An 18,000-nucleotide genomic window follows, 5' to 3' on the forward strand; every position below is an offset into this window, starting at 1 on the left:
AAGCAGGAGATGAGGAGCGCTCAGGAGTTTGCACTGGATTTCAGAACTCTGGCGGCTGGTGCGGGATGGAATGAGCGGGCCCTGATCGATCACTACAGGTGTGGTTTGCGAGAGGACGTTCGTAGAGAGCTAGCCTGCAGCGACACCACCCTCCACCTGGACCAGCTGGTAGACTTATCTATCCAGCTGGATAACCTGCTGGCCTCCCGCGGACGTCCAGATCGGGGTCCGTTGGTTCCATCCTCCAGTCCCTTAGACCCAACACCAATGGAGTTGGGCGGGGCTGGTAATAGGGAGACCGGAGGGGAAACCGTTCCATGCACCAGAGGTGACCGCAGAGGACACACTACTGGTCGGTGCTGGGGAGGTTTTCCAGGTCGTCGAGGTGGTAGGCGGAACACTGGTGGTTCATCTCAGGTGAGTAGGCACACGACTACACCAGACCCCCCTGTTGCTCACATGTGGTTGTCTATAAGATTTCCGGGGTTTCCCCCGCATTCCCAGCATAAGGCGCTAGTAGATTCAGGCGCAGCTGGGACCTTTATAGATCGGTCTTTGGCCAATAGATTAGGGATTCCTATTGTTCCCGTTGATGTCCCCTTCCCTATACATGCCCTAGATAGTTGTCCTTTGGGGTCTGGGCTGATTAGGGAAGTCACAGTTCCCATTGCTATGGTGACGCAGGAGAGTCATGAAGGGAGTATTAGTCTCTTTCTGATTGACGCTCCTGCGTTTCCCGTTGTGTTGGGGCTTCCCTGGTTGGCTTCTCATGATCCTATTATTTCGTGGCAACAGAGGGTTCTCAAGGGATGGTCCTGTCAGTGTTCAGGGAGGTCTTTAGGTGTTTCCTTAGGTGCCACTACGGTGGAAAGTCCAAACCAGGTTTCCACCATGCACATTCCTCCCGAATATGCCGATTTGGCAATCGCCTTCTGTAAAAGGAAGGCGACTCAAATACCACCCCATCGACCGGGGGATTGTGCGATAAATCTCCTGGAGGGTGCTGCACTTCCCAGGAGTCACGTGTATCCTCTGTCACAGGAGGAGACGGCGGCTATGGAAACATATGTCGCTGAATCTCTGGGACAGGGATACATTCGGGCCTCCATTTCACCTGTCTCCTCGAGCTTCTTTTTTGTGAAGAAGAAGGATGGAGGTTTACGCCCGTGCATTGACTATCGAGGTTTGAACCAGATTACTGTGAAATACAGTTACCCGCTACCTCTGATCGCCAGTATGACAGAGTCATTGCATGGGGCGCGCTTCTTCACAAAATTGGACCTCAGGAGCGCGTACAACCTGGTGCGTATCAGGGGAGGGGATGAGTGGAAGACGGCATTTAGCACTACATCTGGGCACTATGAGTACCTCGTCATGCCGTATGGGTTAATGAATGCTCCATCCGTCTTCCAATCATTTGTGGATGAGATCTTCAGGGACCTGCACGGGCGGGGTGTAGTGGTGTATATAGATGATATTCTCATATACTCCACCACCCGTGCTGAGCATGTGTCCCTTGTGCGTACGGTGCTTGGTCGACTGTTGGAGCATGACCTTTACGTCAAGGCTGAGAAATGTCTGTTCTTTCAACAGTCCGTCTCCTTCCTTGGGTACCGTTTGTCCGCGTCATGGGTGGACATGGAGACTGACCGCATTTCAGCCGTGCGTAATTGGCCGACTCCAACCACGGTAAAGGAGGTGCAGCGGTTTTTAGGGTTTGCCAACTACTTCCGGAGGTTTATCCGGGGCTTTGGCCAGGTGGCGGCTCCCATTACCTCCTTACTGAAGGGGGGACCGGTGCGGTTGCGGTTGCGGTGGTCGGCTGAGGCGGACAGAGCTTTTGGTAACCTGAAGGCTCTGTTTACCACGGCTCCAGTGCTGGCGCATCCTGATCCCTCCTTAGCATTCATAGTTGAGGTGGATGCATCCGAGGCTGGAATAGGGGCTGTGCTATCTCAGCGCTCGGGTAACCCACCAAAACTCCGCCCCTGTGCTTTCTTTTCGAAGAAGCTCAGCCCGGCGGAGCGAAACTATGACATGGGGGATAGGGAGTTGTTGGCCGTTGTCGGGGCTCTGAAAGCGTGGAGACATTGGCTTGAGGGGGCTAGACACCCTTTCCTCATTTGGACTGACCACCGAAATCTGGAGAATATTCGGGCAGCGAGGAGACTGAACCCTCGCCAGGCTAGGTGGGCTATGTTTTTCAGACGCTTTTCTTTCACTCTTTCCTATAAACCAGGTTCCCAGAACGTCAAGGCAGACGCACTGTCCCGGCTGTATGATGCAGAGGAGCGGTCCACAGAGCCCACTCCCATAATTCCAGCCTCATGCCTGGTGGCACCGGTGGTATGGGAGGTGGACGCGGACATCGAACGTGCAGAACCCACTCCCTCCCAGTGTCCCGTTGGGCGCGTGTACGTGCCGTTTGATGTTCACGATCGTTTGATCTGTTGGGCCCACACATCACCCTCATCTGGTCATCCTGGTATAGGTCGGACGGTGCGCTGCCATACGGGAAAGTACTGGTGGCCCACGTTAGCCAAGGACGTGAGGGTTTATGTCTCCTCCTGTTCGGTATGCGCACAGTGCAAGGCACCTAGACATCTGCCGAGGAAATTACAACCCCTTCCCATTCCGCAACGACCGTGGTCACACCTATTGGTGGATTTCATGACGGATCTTCCCCCGTCACGGGGGAACACCACGATCCTGATCGTTGTGGATCGGTTTTCTAAGTCCTGCCGTCTCCTTCCTTTGCCCGGTCTCCCTACGGCCCTACAGACTGCTGAGGCCCTATTCACCCATGTATTCCGGCACTACGTGGTGCCTGAGGATATAGTCTCTGATCGGGGTCCCCAATTTACGTCTAGAGTCTGGAGGGCGTTTATGGAACGCCTGGGGGTCTCGGTCAGTCTTACCTCAGGGTTCCACCCCGAGAGTAACGGGCAGGTGGAAAGAGTCAACCAAGAGGTGGGTAGGTTTCTGCGGTCCTATTGCCAGGACCGGCCGGGAGAGTGGGCATCATTTATCCCTTGGGCGGAAATGGCCCAAAATTCCCTACGCCACTCTTCCACTAACCTTACCCCTTTTAAGTGTGTGCTAGGGTATCAGCCGGTCCTGGCACCATGGCATCAGAGCCAGATCGAGGCTCCTGCGGTGGATGAATGGTTTCGGCACTCGGAGGAGACATGGAACGCTGCCCATGTACGTCTTCAACGAGCCATCAGGCGGCAAAAGGCGAGTGCCGACAGCCACCGCAGTGAGGCCCCGGTTTATGCACCGGGGGATCGGGTCTGGCTCTCGACCCGAAACCTGCCCCTTCACCTGCCCTGCCGGAAGCTGGGTCCGCGGTTTGTGGGGCCATTTAATGTCCTGAGGAGATTGAACGAGGTTTGTTATAGGTTACAACTTCCCCCTGATTATCATATTAACCCCTCGTTCCATGTGTCTCTCCTCAGGCCGGTGGTGACTGGTCCGCTCCAGCAGTCGGAGGTACGGGAGGTTCCTCCGCCCCCTCTGGACATCGAGGGGGCCCCGGCATATACCGTACGAGCCATTATGGACTCCAGACGTCGGGCGGGGGGCCTTCAGTACCTCGTGGAGTGGGAGGGGTATGGCCCGGAGGAGCGAAGCTGGGTACCGGCGGAAGACATCCTGGATCCGTCGTTAATCCAGGATTTTCACCGCTTCCGTCCGGATCGCCCTGCTCCCCGTCCTCCGGGTCGTCCCCGAGGCCGGTGTCAGCGCGCATCTGGAGCCGCGCGTCGGGGGGAGTACTGTCACGACTCCCGCCGAAGTCGACCACTCTCCTTGTTCGGGCGGCGTTCGGCGGTCGACGTCACCGGCTTACTAGTTGCCACCGATCGATGTTTCACTGTTCGTTTGGTTTTGTCTTTATTGTGTACACCTGTTTTGAGTTTCCCTAATTATGTTTATTATTTAAACCTCTGCATTTCCTGTTTGTCTTGTCGGTAATTGTTTGTCTGTTTTATGTAGTTGGAGGTGTTTCTCCAAACTATGTATTTTGATGAGAAGATTGATGGATAAGTTTAGTAAACACGTTTTGTTTACCTTTATCCCTGTGTCCTGCGCCTGACTCCTCCACTTCTCTAAGAAAAGCATTACAATAGCATTTTGCATAAAAAAACATGATTTTTGTCTCTCTGAAATGAAACCATCAAGTGATAGATTTTAAACAAATCCTTGTCTGTGAGAGATGTAATAATTAATGCATAATTTCTTTAAACAATAAAAGCTCATTTCTGTAAAGTGATAAATAGCGTTTTGGAACTCTTCTTATGTTTCCCCATCTGAGATCAGAGTAGATGAGAGATGTAATGTTTGTCTCTGTTGTGTTGAAGTCCAATCAAGCAGGAGAAACCAGCCTCCCCTGTTCCCAGCTGTGTGTCCATGAAGAGTGACCAGTCTATGGATAAACCTATGTCCTTTAGAGAGGGAGACTTTTCTACTGAACAAAGGTAAGAAGAACTCATGGGTCATGGTCAGTGAGTTAAACAACACTGTCTCTTGTCATTTCTCCTCTCCCATTTTCACATTTATTTTGGTTGTTTTCATAATCCATAGGCTAATCCGTTAGTCCATTTTCATAGTCCTAAAACAGTGTGTGTGTGTGTGTGTGTGTGTGTGTACTGTAATCTCATGTTTTGTCCACAGAAACCAACAGGAGAGATCAGCGTCAGAGATTCTCAGTGGTCAGTCTTCCCAGAGTCATCAAACAGACCTGGACTCTATATTCAGTGTATGTGGTCCTGTTATGAACATTTGTTTTTGTTTTCCTCAAGTAAAGTTGATCTGCCAATTATTCATTATTGTGTTAATGAGAAAGCATTTCTTCTCTTGCTTAACCCCTGTGCGGCCTACAGGACGGACATCCAGCGAAAAATCATATCGCCATTAGCATAACAAAATGTAATAATTCTTTTTTTTCAATTTTTTTCTCCAAATTATAGCGTTTTATAGATACACCTCTCCTGAATCGAACCACGTTGTCCAATTTCAAAAAGGCTTTACAGCAAAAGCAAAACATTAGATTATGTTAGAGGAGTATATCGTAAAAGTAGCCACATAGCCATTTTCCGACCAACCACATGCATCACAAATAACCAAAAATCAGCAAAATGCAGCACTAACCTTTGAAAATCTTCATCAGATGATACACCTAGGACATCATGTTACACAATACATGCATTCTTTTGTTCAATAAAGTTCATATTTATATATAAAAACAGCATTTTACATTGGTGCGTAACGTTGACTAACTATTTTCCCTCAAATGCATCCGATGAAACAGAGCTACAATTGACTAAATTACTAGTCGAAAACATTTTTAAAATGTAATATTGTCATTCTAAGATTTATAGATGAATATCTCTTGAAAGCACCTGTAATGCCAGATTTAAAATTAACTTTACTGGGTAATCATACTTTGCGATGAAAGGGGATGCGATACTCTGAAAAATAGGCTAACGTTACAGGTCAGCGCCATCTTGGAACAATCGCATATCACATCTAGTCTTGTATACTATTGTCAATAATCCCTTACCTTTGGTTGTCTTCATCAGAAAGCACTTCTAGGAATCCCATGTCCACAACAAATGTATTTTCACAACAAATTACTCCTTTATGTTCCAATAGCTTGTTCTTGTTAGCGCGTCTGAAGGCTGATCAAAATGCTCCGTCGGCCGCGGGACAGCCATTTCGAGAAAATGCTTTTTTTTCCCATTTAGGTTTGTTCAAACATGTCAAACATTGTATAACATAAATCTTCAGGGCGTTTTTCAACAAGAGAGCCAATAAGATTCGAGGGGGACGATTGCATTGTGTTTCAAAACGTTTCGAAAGGGGAGGGTAACCAGGGGCGCCGGCGTCATAATGGTGATGGCCCTCTCCGTGTGACCACGTTCCACAGCGTCTCATTCATTCAGTTGTAACAGTAGGAGACTCAAACCACTTTGTAAAGACTGGGGACATCTAGTGGAAGCAATAGGAAGTGCTCAATGAACCATAGCTCACGGTGTGATTAATAGGCAACGTGATGAAGTTCAGTTCGCAATTCAGAATTCCACTTCCTGTTTCGATCTGTCTCGGGGTTTTGACTGCCATATGAGTTCTGTTATACTCACAGACACCATTCAAACAGTTTTAGAAACTTTAGGGTGTTTTCTATCCACAAGTATTAATTATATGCATATCCTAGCTTCTGAGTTTGAGTAGTACGCCGTTTAAAATGGGCACACATTTTTTTCAAAATGCGCTGTGGCATCCCCTATCCTAGGCAACCGTCAAGAGGTTAACTTATTTACTTGATTTATTTTAGTTGCTTGAAGAGAAAATGATGACATTTGTGAAGAACGAGCTGAAGATGTTCAAGAGGATTCTTAGTCCTGAACTCCCAGAAGGCTTTGAGAGTCAGAAGCAGGATGAGGAAGTGGTGGATGCTGAAGATGAGAAGCAGGAGAGCAGTGCCAGAGAGGGTGCTCTGAAGATCACACTGCACGTCCTGAGGAAAATGAACCAGAAGGAGCTCGCTGACACACTGGAGAACTGTAAGATCTGTCTGCCTCATGTTGAATGCTGTTTTATAACATTTAAAAGCTGTGGCTAAAGTACAGCTAAAGTAGCTGTGTAACTCAATGATATTGTAGCAGCCTTAATACAACACCTAGTGAACTTATCAAGTAGCAGCAGGGATGTGTTGTGTTGATTAATTTAGATAGCGAGAGAGACAGAGAGAGAGAGAGAAAACATTAATAATACCATCAATAATACCAATAATAATATAATCAGTCACACCAGTCTGTAATGCATTATGAAAACATTTACACATTTATACTGTCGTGTCTTTGGGCACCATTAACTTGAAGACATGTTTATCAAATAACTCCCTGTAATTATTATCACGCGATTAAACTGACTAATCGTTTCACTGTAATTAACTAGGAGATAGGGGCACCAAGGAAAATATTCAGATTACAGTTATAATTTTCCTAATATAACTTTCCTATATTATAACATTATATATTATATTATATTATAGTATAGGCCGATTATCTTCTGGTTTAAATGGTGTATTTTACCTCGTGTCCAGTCTCATTCCAAACGTCGTAAATTGTTGTATCTGCACGAACCCAGCCTTTACTAAGTCATCCATATATCAATTGTCTTGAAATCATTTATTTACTAAACCAAATAATTCACAGAAAGCATACAAACAGTAATTATCGTCACAAAGAATTGGTAGAGTTATGTGCCCTAGTGGGCTAAACAGGCATGGCTGGTGTCTTGTTAAACAAAGGGTCATAAAGGGCAGCTGAGGAGGCACACAGAGTTCATTAATATTAACAATTGATATGCTAATCCTTTGTACATGAACGCTCAATCATTCGGGAACAATTGCAATCAATATATATTTACGCTCAGTGTGTCGTCGGGATCCTTGTTGGAGAGTTTTTGTCCTGTTGGAGAGTTTTTGTCCCGTTCTCTCTCTCTCGGTTAGAGTAGATCTTTCAAAGCGACATTCATTAATGTCGTTATAGAATGGATGTTTCGTCGGTCTTCGCGTTCAATGATATAATTTCTTCAAAGACTTGTTATTATTCTGTCGGTCTCGATAGTCTAAAAGTTTAACCACGTGGTATAGTTAACTTTCAGTAGAGGAATTGGATGGTCAAACTTTGGCTCTCTCTTCTGAGGTAAGCTGGTCTGAAGAAAGAAAATCAGGGAGGGGGTTTTATACGTGAACATAGAACAAGCTTGTCACATGACGCCTGGTCCTGTCTGTGTCCCTGGGGGGCTTGCCGATGACTGATTTAAGCTTTGAACAGAAATACATTCTATCACATTAACATCAGTACATAGCATCTCAACGTATTCCAAATAGCTTTATCCTTATTAATACATTTTATACAACCATTTAGATGCAAGTCCCATAGCTGAGGCTATTATATAAACAGTTTTATGATAATATTGTCTCTTCTGAGAATCACAAAATTGTACCAAGCGGACCAGTTCGTAGCTGGATTCTTCACCGATCTTTTATACCTTCTCCAGAACATAAATGTAATTCGGTTCCCCAATTCTGTGAGTTGGAAGAATTTCCTTGTCTCTCTATGAAACCCCTCTCAGTCTCAACTGTTAGGCAGGACATTTCCTTTGGAATTTACGACTGCCTTGACAGGGCCTGGGTAGGGAGAGGTAGGTAGGGGGATGGTGCAAGGGGGAGGGGGTCAACTGTGCTCCCTGTTCCCAGAGAGAGGGCAACGTCATGACAATACATTCAGTTAAGAGAATAAATGATTATAATTTAAAATGTTATAACAGTTCTACAATACTGTAGGCATTAAAACAGACGTAATATTAATATCCTCTGTGCTATTTCTTCATTCAGATGAGCTTGCTGTGATTTTCCAACGTGAACTCAAATCTAATCTAAAGAAGAAGTTTCAATGTGTATTTGAGGGGATCGCTAAACAAGGAAACCCAACACTTCTCAATAAGATCTACACAGAGCTCTACATCACAGAGGGTGGAACAGGAGAGGTCAATAATGAACATGAGCTGAGACAGATTGAGACAACAACCAGGAAACAAGCAAGACCAGAGACTGCAGTCAAATGTAACGACATCTTCAAACCCTTAACTGGACAAGACAAACTTATCAGAACTGTGCTGACAAAGGGAGTCGCTGGCATTGGAAAAACAGTCTCTGTGCAGAAGTTCATTCTGGACTGGGCTGAAGGAAAAGCAAATCAGGATGTCCAATTTGTATTTTCATTCCCTTTTCGGGAGCTGAATTTGATGAAAGGGGACAAACACACTTTGATTGAACTTCTCAATCACTTCTCAATGGAAATCAAACAATCAAGAATCTCCAACTACGACAAGCACAAAGTTGTGTTCATCTTTGATGGTCTGGATGAGTGCCGACTGCCCCTAGACTTCCAGAAGAACAAGATCTGTTGTGACGTCACAGAGTCAACCTCAGTGGATGTTCTGCTGACAAATCTCATCAAGGGAAACCTGCTTCCCTCTGCTCTCCTCTGGATAACTACCCGACCTGCAGCAGCCAATACGATCCCTTCAGGGTGTGTTGACCAGGTAACAGAGGTACGAGGGTTCAATGACCCACAGAAGGAGGAGTACTTCAGGAAGAGATTCAGTGATGAGGACCTGGCCAACAGAATCATGTCACACATAAAGACATCAAGGAGCCTCCACATCATGTGCCACATTCCAGTCTTCTGTTGGATTTCTGCAACAGTCCTAGAACACATGCTGAAACATAAGACAGAAGAGATGCCCAAGACTCTGACTGAGATGTACACACACCTTGTGGTGTTTCATACCAAACAGAAGCATGAAAAGTATCTTGGGAAAGAAGAGACAGATCCACACTTGAATAACGAGAGCATTCTGTCACTGGGAAAACTGGCTTTTCAACAGCTAGTGAAGGGCAATCTGATTTTCTATGAAGAAGACCTGAAGGAGGCTGGCATTGATGTCAATGAAGCCTCAGTGTACTCAGGATTGTGCACACAACTCTTTAGAGAGGAATGTGTTCTGTACCAGGACAAGGTGTACTGCTTTGTTCATCTGAGCATTCAGGAGTTTCTGGCTGCTGTGTATGTGTTCCTCTCATTCATCAACAACAATGAGAATCTAATGGACAAACTGCAATCAACGTCCAGGAACCTTTCTGTGAGGATCGAACAAAGGCGTAAAGTTACTGTCTACAAGAGTGCTGTGGATAAAGCCTTACAAAGTGAGACGGGAAACCTGGACCTGTTCCTCCGCTTCCTTCTGGGACTCTCACTGGAGTCCAATCAGAAGCACTTACGAGGTCTACTGACAAAGACAAGAAGCAGCTCACAGAGCCATGAAGAGACAGTCAAGTACATCAAGGAGAAGATCAGGGAGAATCCTTCTCCTGAGAGGAGCATCAATCTGTTCCACTGTCTGAATGAACTGAATGACCATTCTCTAGTGGAGGAGATCCAAAGCTTCCTGAGCTCAGGAAGTCTCTCAAAACCCAACCTGTCACCTGCACAGTGGTCAGCTCTGGTCTTTGTGTTGCTGACTTCAGAAAAGGAGCTGGATGTGTTTGACCTGAAGAAATACTCCAGATCAGAGGAAGGTCTTCTGAGGCTGCTGCCAGTGTTCAAAGCCTCCAGTGCATTTCTGTGAGTACATAAAATGACATATAAAAAAACTAATCATCAGGAAGAAATATTATGTTTAGATAAAAATATGTATTATAATATGTATATAATATTTTGTTGAATAACATATTGAATAAATGCTTTGATTTTCACATTAGTATAACAATATGACCATACAATTCTAGGAGACGGAAGATGAATTTATATGCTGTTTGAGAGAATAAACCAAATGCCATTGTCCTTCTACACTACTCGTTAAATTAACAGTATGTTTGTGAAGTCATGATGATCTCTTTGTCAGGCTATCAGGCTGTGGAGTCACAGAGGAAGGCTGTGCTTCTCTGGTCTCAGCTCTGAAGTCAAACCCCTCACACCTGAGAGAGCTGGACCTGAGTAACAATGACCTGAAGGATTCAGGAGTGAAGCTGCTCTCTGCTGGACTGGAGGATCCCCACTGTAAACTGGAGACTCTGAGGTCAGTATTATCAGATATGAAAGTACTTTATGCATGTAGTTCTCCCATTTGAAAAAGTCGTAATTATTCGGACATATTACTTATAGTGTATTAAAGTAGTCATAAGTTTAGCATGTTGTCCCATATTCCATGCCTGCTGTCACGTTTCTCTAAGACAGAACCCAGAAGCAGACCAGGACAAGGTGAGTAAAATGAAGGTGAGTATTTATTGGTAGTCTTGATGTGTAATTTGAGTGATCCAGGAAACGAAGCGGAGGTGAGTTGATGAGAGTAGATGGGTGGATTCAATGACGTCACTGTATCCACCGACGGCAAGGGAGTTGAATGTTCCGGGAGAATGACTGTAGAGTAAACAGTAAACTGGGGGGGGTGAGTAACCAGTAACAAAACAACAAGACTAGCTCAGGAAACATGAGGCTGTTCGTTGCTAACGATCCGGCAGGGAATGGATGTCAGCTCAGGGCTTATGAAGAGGTGATGATCAGGACCAGGTGTGCAGAAGGTTGATGAGATGCAGGTGCGGGTAATCACTAGGACTCCCGCCTAACTTCGTTGCCTAGCAACCAGATAGGTTTCTGAACGCACCCTTAGACACCAAACAAAAAACAGTCAGCTCAGGAAGTGGGATTCCTGACACCTGTTAGCATGTTTTGCTGTAGCCTCTGTAACTTTCTCACTCATTCTGATTCATGATTCATTTATGATTCTTCTTAATCATGGCATCATCAGAATTTCATTTTTAATTGTGAATCACATACAGTTGAAGTCGGAAGTGTACAAACACTTAGGTTGGAGTCATTAAATCGTGTTTTTGAACCTCTCCACAAATTTCTTGTTAACAAACTATAGTTTTGGCAAGTCGGTTAGGACATCTACTTTGTGCATGACACAAGTAATTTTTGAAACAATTGTTTACAGACAGATTATTTCACTTATAATTCACTGTATCACAATTCCAGTGGGTCAGAAGTTTACATACACTAAGTTGACTGTGCCTTTAAACAGCTTGGAAAATTCCAGAAAATGATGTCATGGCTTTAGAAGCATCTGATAGACTAATTGACATCATTTGGATGTATTTCAAGGCCTACCTTCAAACTCAGTGCCTCTTTGCTTGACATCATGGGAAAATGAAAAGGAATCAGCCAAAATCTCAGAAAAAAATTGTAGACCTCCACAAGTCTGCTTCATCCTTGGGAGCAATTTCCAAACGCCTGAAGGTAACACGTTCATCTGTTCAATCAATAGTACGCAAGTCTAAACACCATGGGACCACACTGCCGTCATACCATCCCAACTGTGAAGCACGGCGGTGGCAGCATCATGTTGTGGGGGTGCTTTGCTGCAGGAGGGACTGGTGCACTTCACAAAATAGATGGAATCATGAGGCAAGAAAATTGTGGATATATTGAAGCAACATCTCGAGACATCAGTCAGGAAGTTAAAGCTTGGTCACAAATGGGTCTTCCAAATAGACAATGACCCCAAGCACACTTCCAAAGTTGTGGCAAAATGGATTAAGGACAACAAAGTCAAGGTATTGGAGTTGCCATCACAAAAGCCTGACCTCAATCCTATAGAACATTTGTGGCCAGAATTGAAAAAGCGTGTGCGAGCAAGGAGACCTACAAACCTGACTCAGTTACACCAGCTCTGTCAGGAGGAATGGGCCAAAATTCACCCAACTTATTGTGGGAAGCATGTGGAAGGCTACCCGAAACGTTTAACCCAAGTTAAACCATTTAAAGGCAATGCTACCAAATACTAATTGAGTGTATGTAAACTTCTGACCCACTGGGAATGCGATGAAAGAAATAAAAGCTGAAATAAATAATTCTCTCTACTATTATTCTGACATTTCACATTCTTAAAATAAAGTGGTGATCCAAACTGACCTAAGCCAGGGAATTTTTACTAGGATTAAATGTCAGGAATTGTAAAAATAGAGTTTAAATGTTTTTGGCTAAGGTGTATGTAAACTTCTGACTTCAACTGTATGTATTAAAAGGAGACAGGGGGAGCGAGCCGGGCAGTAGGAGACAGGGGGAGCGAGCCGGGCAGTAGGAGACAGGGGGAGCGAGCCGGGCAGTATTAAAATACCCTCAAATAAAAGGTGACATTATATACTGTCACCTCATATGAAACATTTGATCTGAAATCGGAAATGTTGGAGTTTAGAGCCACATTTAAAATGTTATCTTCACTGTCAAAATAGATATGGTGTGGACTGTATACTCAATACAATCTAAATCTGATACCTCACTGTCTGTCTTTTGACTGATACTGCTTTCAAACTGGTCTGGTCAGTCTACTCAAATATTTGTCCTTTACATGTTTCTATCTGCAGGCAAAACTTTGATAATTTGTCATTTTTAATGATGATACATTCTTTTACGAATAGATATGGAAGGTTTCAGGACACTGATATCTGAATATGTTGAAAAATGATACTGCCACTATTTTCACCACCAAAGCATAGCAGTGTGATTTTAATATGATTTGACTCTTGGCAGGCTGTCAGGCTGTGGAGTCACAGAGGAAGGCTGTGCTTCTCTGGTCTCAGCTCTGAGGTCAAACCCCTCACACCTGAGAGAGCTGGACCTGAGTAACAATGACCTGAAGGATTCAGGAGTGAAGCTGCTCTCTGCTGGACTGGGGAATCCCCACTGTAAACTGGAGACTCTGAGGTCAGTATTCCTGTAGTTGGTCAACAAGTGATAACTGTTCACCAGATCCACATGTGTTTACCAGGCACACATAGTCCAGACCATATGTGTTTGGACAGTGAAGCTTACAGTTTTAAATGTGGTGCTATGCTCCAGCATTTTGGATTTGAGATAGAATGTTTCATATTAGGTGACAGTACAGAATGTCTCCTTTAATTTGAGGGTATTTTCATACATAGCTGTGTTGCTGTTAAGAAAGGAAAGCACTTTATGTATTTAGTTCTCCCATTTGAAAAAGTTGTACATATTTGGACAAATTCACTTATATTGTATTAAAGTAGCCATAAGTTTAGTATTTAGTCCCATGTTCCATGCCTGCAGTGATTACATCAAGCTTGTGATTCTACAAACTTGTTGAATGCATTTGCAGTTTGTCTTGGTTGTGTTTTGGATTATGTTTTGCTAATAGAAACTGAATGGTGAATAATGTCCTGTCATTTTGGAGTCACTTCACTTGTATTGTCAGTAAGAATAGAAGATGTTTCTGAACACTTGTACATTAATGTGGATGCTACCATGATTATGAATAATCATGAATGAATCGTTAATGATGATGAATGAGAAATTTACAGAGGCACAAATATCAGACCCACTCTGTTATTGGTATTATTCTGTATACTTCTGGCCCTTCTTTGGACACTGTGTTAACAACCCTCCAGACGAGCTTCAATGCCATACAACTCTCCTTCCGTGGCCTCCAACTGCTCTTAAATACAAGTAAAACTAAATGCATGCTCTTCAACCGATCGCTGCCTGCACCTGCCCGCCTGTCCAGCATCACTACTCTGGGCGGTTCTGACTTAGAATATGTGGACAACTACAAATACCTAGGTGTCTGGTTAGACTGTAAACTCTCCTTCCAGACTCACTATAAGCATCTCCAATCCAAAGTTAAATCTAGAATTGGCTTCCTATTTCGCAACATAGCATCCTTCACTCATGCTGCCAAACATACCCTCGTAAAACTGACCATCCTACCGATCCTCGACTTCGGCGATGTCATTTACAAAATAGCCTCCAATACCCTACTCAATAAACTGAATGCAGTCTATCACAGTGCCATCCGTTTTGTCACCAAAAGCCCCATATACAGTGGGGGAAAAAAGTATTTGATCCCCTGCTGATTTTGTACGTTTGCCCACTGACAAAGAAAGGATCAGTCTATAATTTTAATGGTAGGTTTATTTGAACAGTGAGAGACAGAATAACAACAAAAACATCCAGAAAAACTCATGTCAGAAATGTTATAAATTGATTTGAATTTTAATGAGGGAAATAAGTATTTGACCCCCTCTCAATCAGAAAGATTTCTGGCTCCCAGTGTCTTTTCTACAGGTAACGAGCTGAGATTAGGAGCACACTCTTAAAGGGAGAACCAAAGCCCCATATAGTACTACCCACCACTGCGACCTGTACGCTCTCGTTGTCTGGCCCTCGCTTCATACTCGTCGCCAAACCCACTGGCTCCAGGTCATCTACAAGACCCTGCTAAGTAAAGTCCCCCCTTATGTCCGCTCACTGGTCACCATAGCAGCACCCACCTGTAGCACGCGCTCCAGCAGGTATATCTCCCTGGTCACCCCCAAAGCCAATTCCTCCTTCGGCCGCCTCTTCTTCCAGTTCTCTGCTGCCAATGACTGGAACAAACTACAAAAATCTCTAAAACCGGAAACACTTATCTCCCTCACTAGCTTTAAGCACCAGCTGTCAGAGCAGCTCACAGATTACTGCACCTGTACATAGCCCATCTATAATTTAGCCCAACTACTTCTTCCCCTACTGTATTTATTTATTTAGCTCCTTTGCGCCCCATTATTTCTACTTTGCACTTTCTTCCACTGCATATCTACCATTCCAGTGTTTTACTTGCTATATTGTATTTACTTTGCCACCATGGCCTTTTTTTGCCTTTACCTCCCTTATTTCACTTCATTTGCTCACATTGTATATAGACTTATTTTTCTACTGTATTATTGACTGTATGTTTGTGTAATACCCTTGTTTGAACCAAGTATTGAGTGTATTTGTTATAATTAATTGGTATTATATTTAAAAGATGATTGAATTGCTACTAAACTGTAATGTTGTTAATGCATTATGCTTTTTGAAGAAATATTTATTTAATGTATAAGTGAATAGTTTGTTTTACTTTGAAGTTGAAGTTTTGACCAATAAGGTCGATTGTTAAGTTGTGGCCAATGGGAGTTGACCTGGTTAACGGGAGGGAAAAAGACTTTGATGAAAGGATGGACGTTTTACCTCAGGACGGTTGGTGAAGAAAAATTATAAAACAAGACGACAGAACTACAACAAAACCCATAGCTACTAAGACATGAAGGGAAATACATGTTTTATTTAATAAAATAGTTGTTAATAATTTAGTTAAAACTTAGTAAAGACTGAAGCTACCGTCTCGTCGTGGAGGTATTAGCCTAGAGGTTAGCCTAGCATGGTGTGACACCGGGAGATAATTGCTTGGGAAGCTTAACGAGTTCGTGTTGCCATAGGGATATCGGTTACTAAGGAGTACTGTCTGCATGGGTAGCTGTGTTGCCATGGGGATATCGGTTACAAAGGAGTACTGTCTGCATGGGGAGCTGTGTTGCCATGGGGATATCGGTTACTAAGGAGGACTGTCTGCATGGGTAGCTGTGTTGCCATGGGGATATCGGTTACTAAGGAGGACTGTCTGCATGGGTAGCTGTGCTGCCTTGGACTTGGTGAGGAAACCTGCATGGAACTGCCATACTTCGCTGAGGGAATATCTACCAAGTCGTGAGTAACAACAATGTGAGGTGCTTAATTTGGACACGGGTTGTGCACGACTCATTGGGGTTTATTATTATTTTTATTTCTTTTAAAATAAAGGTGAAATAAATAAATAAATTGGTAATGGTGAGAGGTTAGCATGTTTTGTTGTATCCTCTGTTATTGGTAATGGTGAGAGGTTAGCATGTTTTGTTGTAGCCTCTGTTATTGGTAATGGTGAGAGGTTAGCATGTTTTGTTGTAGCCTCTATTGGTAATGGTGAGAGGTTAGCATGTTTTGTTGTAGCCTCTATTGGTAATGGTGAGAGGTTAGCATGTTTTGTTGTAGCCTCTGTTATTGGTAATGGTGAGAGGTTAGCATGTTTTGTTGTAGCCTCTGTTAATGGTAATGGTGAGAGGTTAGCATGTTTTGTTGTAGCCTCTGTTATTGGTAATGGTGAGAGGTTAGCATGTTTTGTTGTAGTTTCTGTTATTGGTAATGGTGAGAGGTTAGCATGTTTTGTTGTAGCCTCTGTTATTGGTAATGGTGAGAGGTTAGCATGTTTTGTTGTAGCCTCTGTTATTGGTAATGGTGAGAGGTTAGCATGTTTTGTTGTAGCCTCTGTTATTGGTAATGGTGAGAGGTTAGCATGTTTTGTTGTAGTCTCTGTTATTGGTAATGGTGAGAGGTTAGCATGTTTTGTTGTAGTCTCTGTTATTGGTAATGGTGAGAGGTTAGCATGTTTTGTTGTAGCCTCTGTTATTGGTAATGGTGAGAGGTTAGCATGTTTTGTTGTAGCCTCTGTTATTGGTAATGATGAGAGGTTAGCATGTTTTGTTGTAGTCTCTGTTATTGGTAATGGTGAGAGGTTAGCATGTTTTGTTGTAGCCTCTGTTATTGGTAATGGTGAGAGGTTAGCATGTTTTGTTGTAGCCTCTGTTATTGGTAATGGTGAGAGGTTAGCATGTTTTGTTGTAGTCTCTGTTATTGGTAATGGTGAGAGGTTAGCATGTTTTGTTGTAGCCTCTAACTTTTTCTCTCATTATTATTCATGATTCATTCATGATTTGTATTAATCATGTTATCATCAGGATTCATTTAGTAGTGTTTAGAAACATGTTATCTACTCACTTAGACAGAAAATTATCCAGTCATCATCCACCATTTTATTATTGGGCAAAACAAACTGCAAATGTGACAAACTACACTATGATTTAATTGGTCAGAAAAAATATGACTTCATTAAATAGGAGGACTATATGCATAAAGTGCTTTTATTTTTCTAAATGGTGAAACAGAAATTTATGAAAATATCCTCATATAAAAGGTGACATATACTGTCACCTCATATGAAACATTTGATCTGAAATCCAAAATGTTGGAGTTTAGAGCCACATTTAAAATGTTATTTTCACTGTCAAAATAGATATGGTGTGGACTGTAGACTCAATACAATCTAAATCTGATACCTCACTGTCTGTCTTTTGACTGATACTGCTTTTTAAACTGGTCTGGTCAGTCTACTCAAATATTTGTACTGTACATTTTTCTCTCTACAAGTAAAATTATGAACATTTATAATGATACATTGATTTATGAATAGATATGGCAGGTTTTAGGACACTGATATCTGAATATGTTGAAAAATATGCTGCCACTATTTTCACCACCAAAGAATAGCAGTGTGATTTTAATATGATTTGACTCTTTGCAGGCTGTCAGGCTGTCTAGTCACAGAGGAAGGCTGTGTTTCTCTGGTCTCAGCTCTGAGGTCAAACCCCTCACACCTGAGAGAGCTGGACCTGAGCTACAATCACCCAGGAGACTCAGGAGTCAGACTGCTCTCTGCTGGACTGGAGGATCCACACTGCAG

General features: G+C 43.4%; 1 protein-coding gene across 1 annotated transcript in view; it reads left to right on the top strand.

Moving 5' to 3' along the window:
* Nucleotides 1–17,989, top strand: part of LOC115186351 (NACHT, LRR and PYD domains-containing protein 12-like) — a gene marked incomplete at both ends in the record, with an annotated part of 347,545 nt that extends 329,556 nt beyond the window's left edge. Inside the window, 3 exons of the mRNA XM_029746016.1 lie at nucleotides 10,480–10,653; nucleotides 13,167–13,340; nucleotides 17,842–17,989. Coding sequence (XP_029601876.1) covers nucleotides 10,480–10,653; nucleotides 13,167–13,340; nucleotides 17,842–17,989 — 496 coding nt within the window. The remainder of the gene's footprint in view (nucleotides 1–10,479; nucleotides 10,654–13,166; nucleotides 13,341–17,841) is intronic.
* Nucleotides 17,990–18,000: the final 11 nt, after the last annotated feature.

Source organism: Salmo trutta, unplaced genomic scaffold (genome assembly GCF_901001165.1).
Source record: "Salmo trutta unplaced genomic scaffold, fSalTru1.1, whole genome shotgun sequence".
NCBI lineage: Eukaryota > Metazoa > Chordata > Actinopteri > Salmoniformes > Salmonidae > Salmo > Salmo trutta.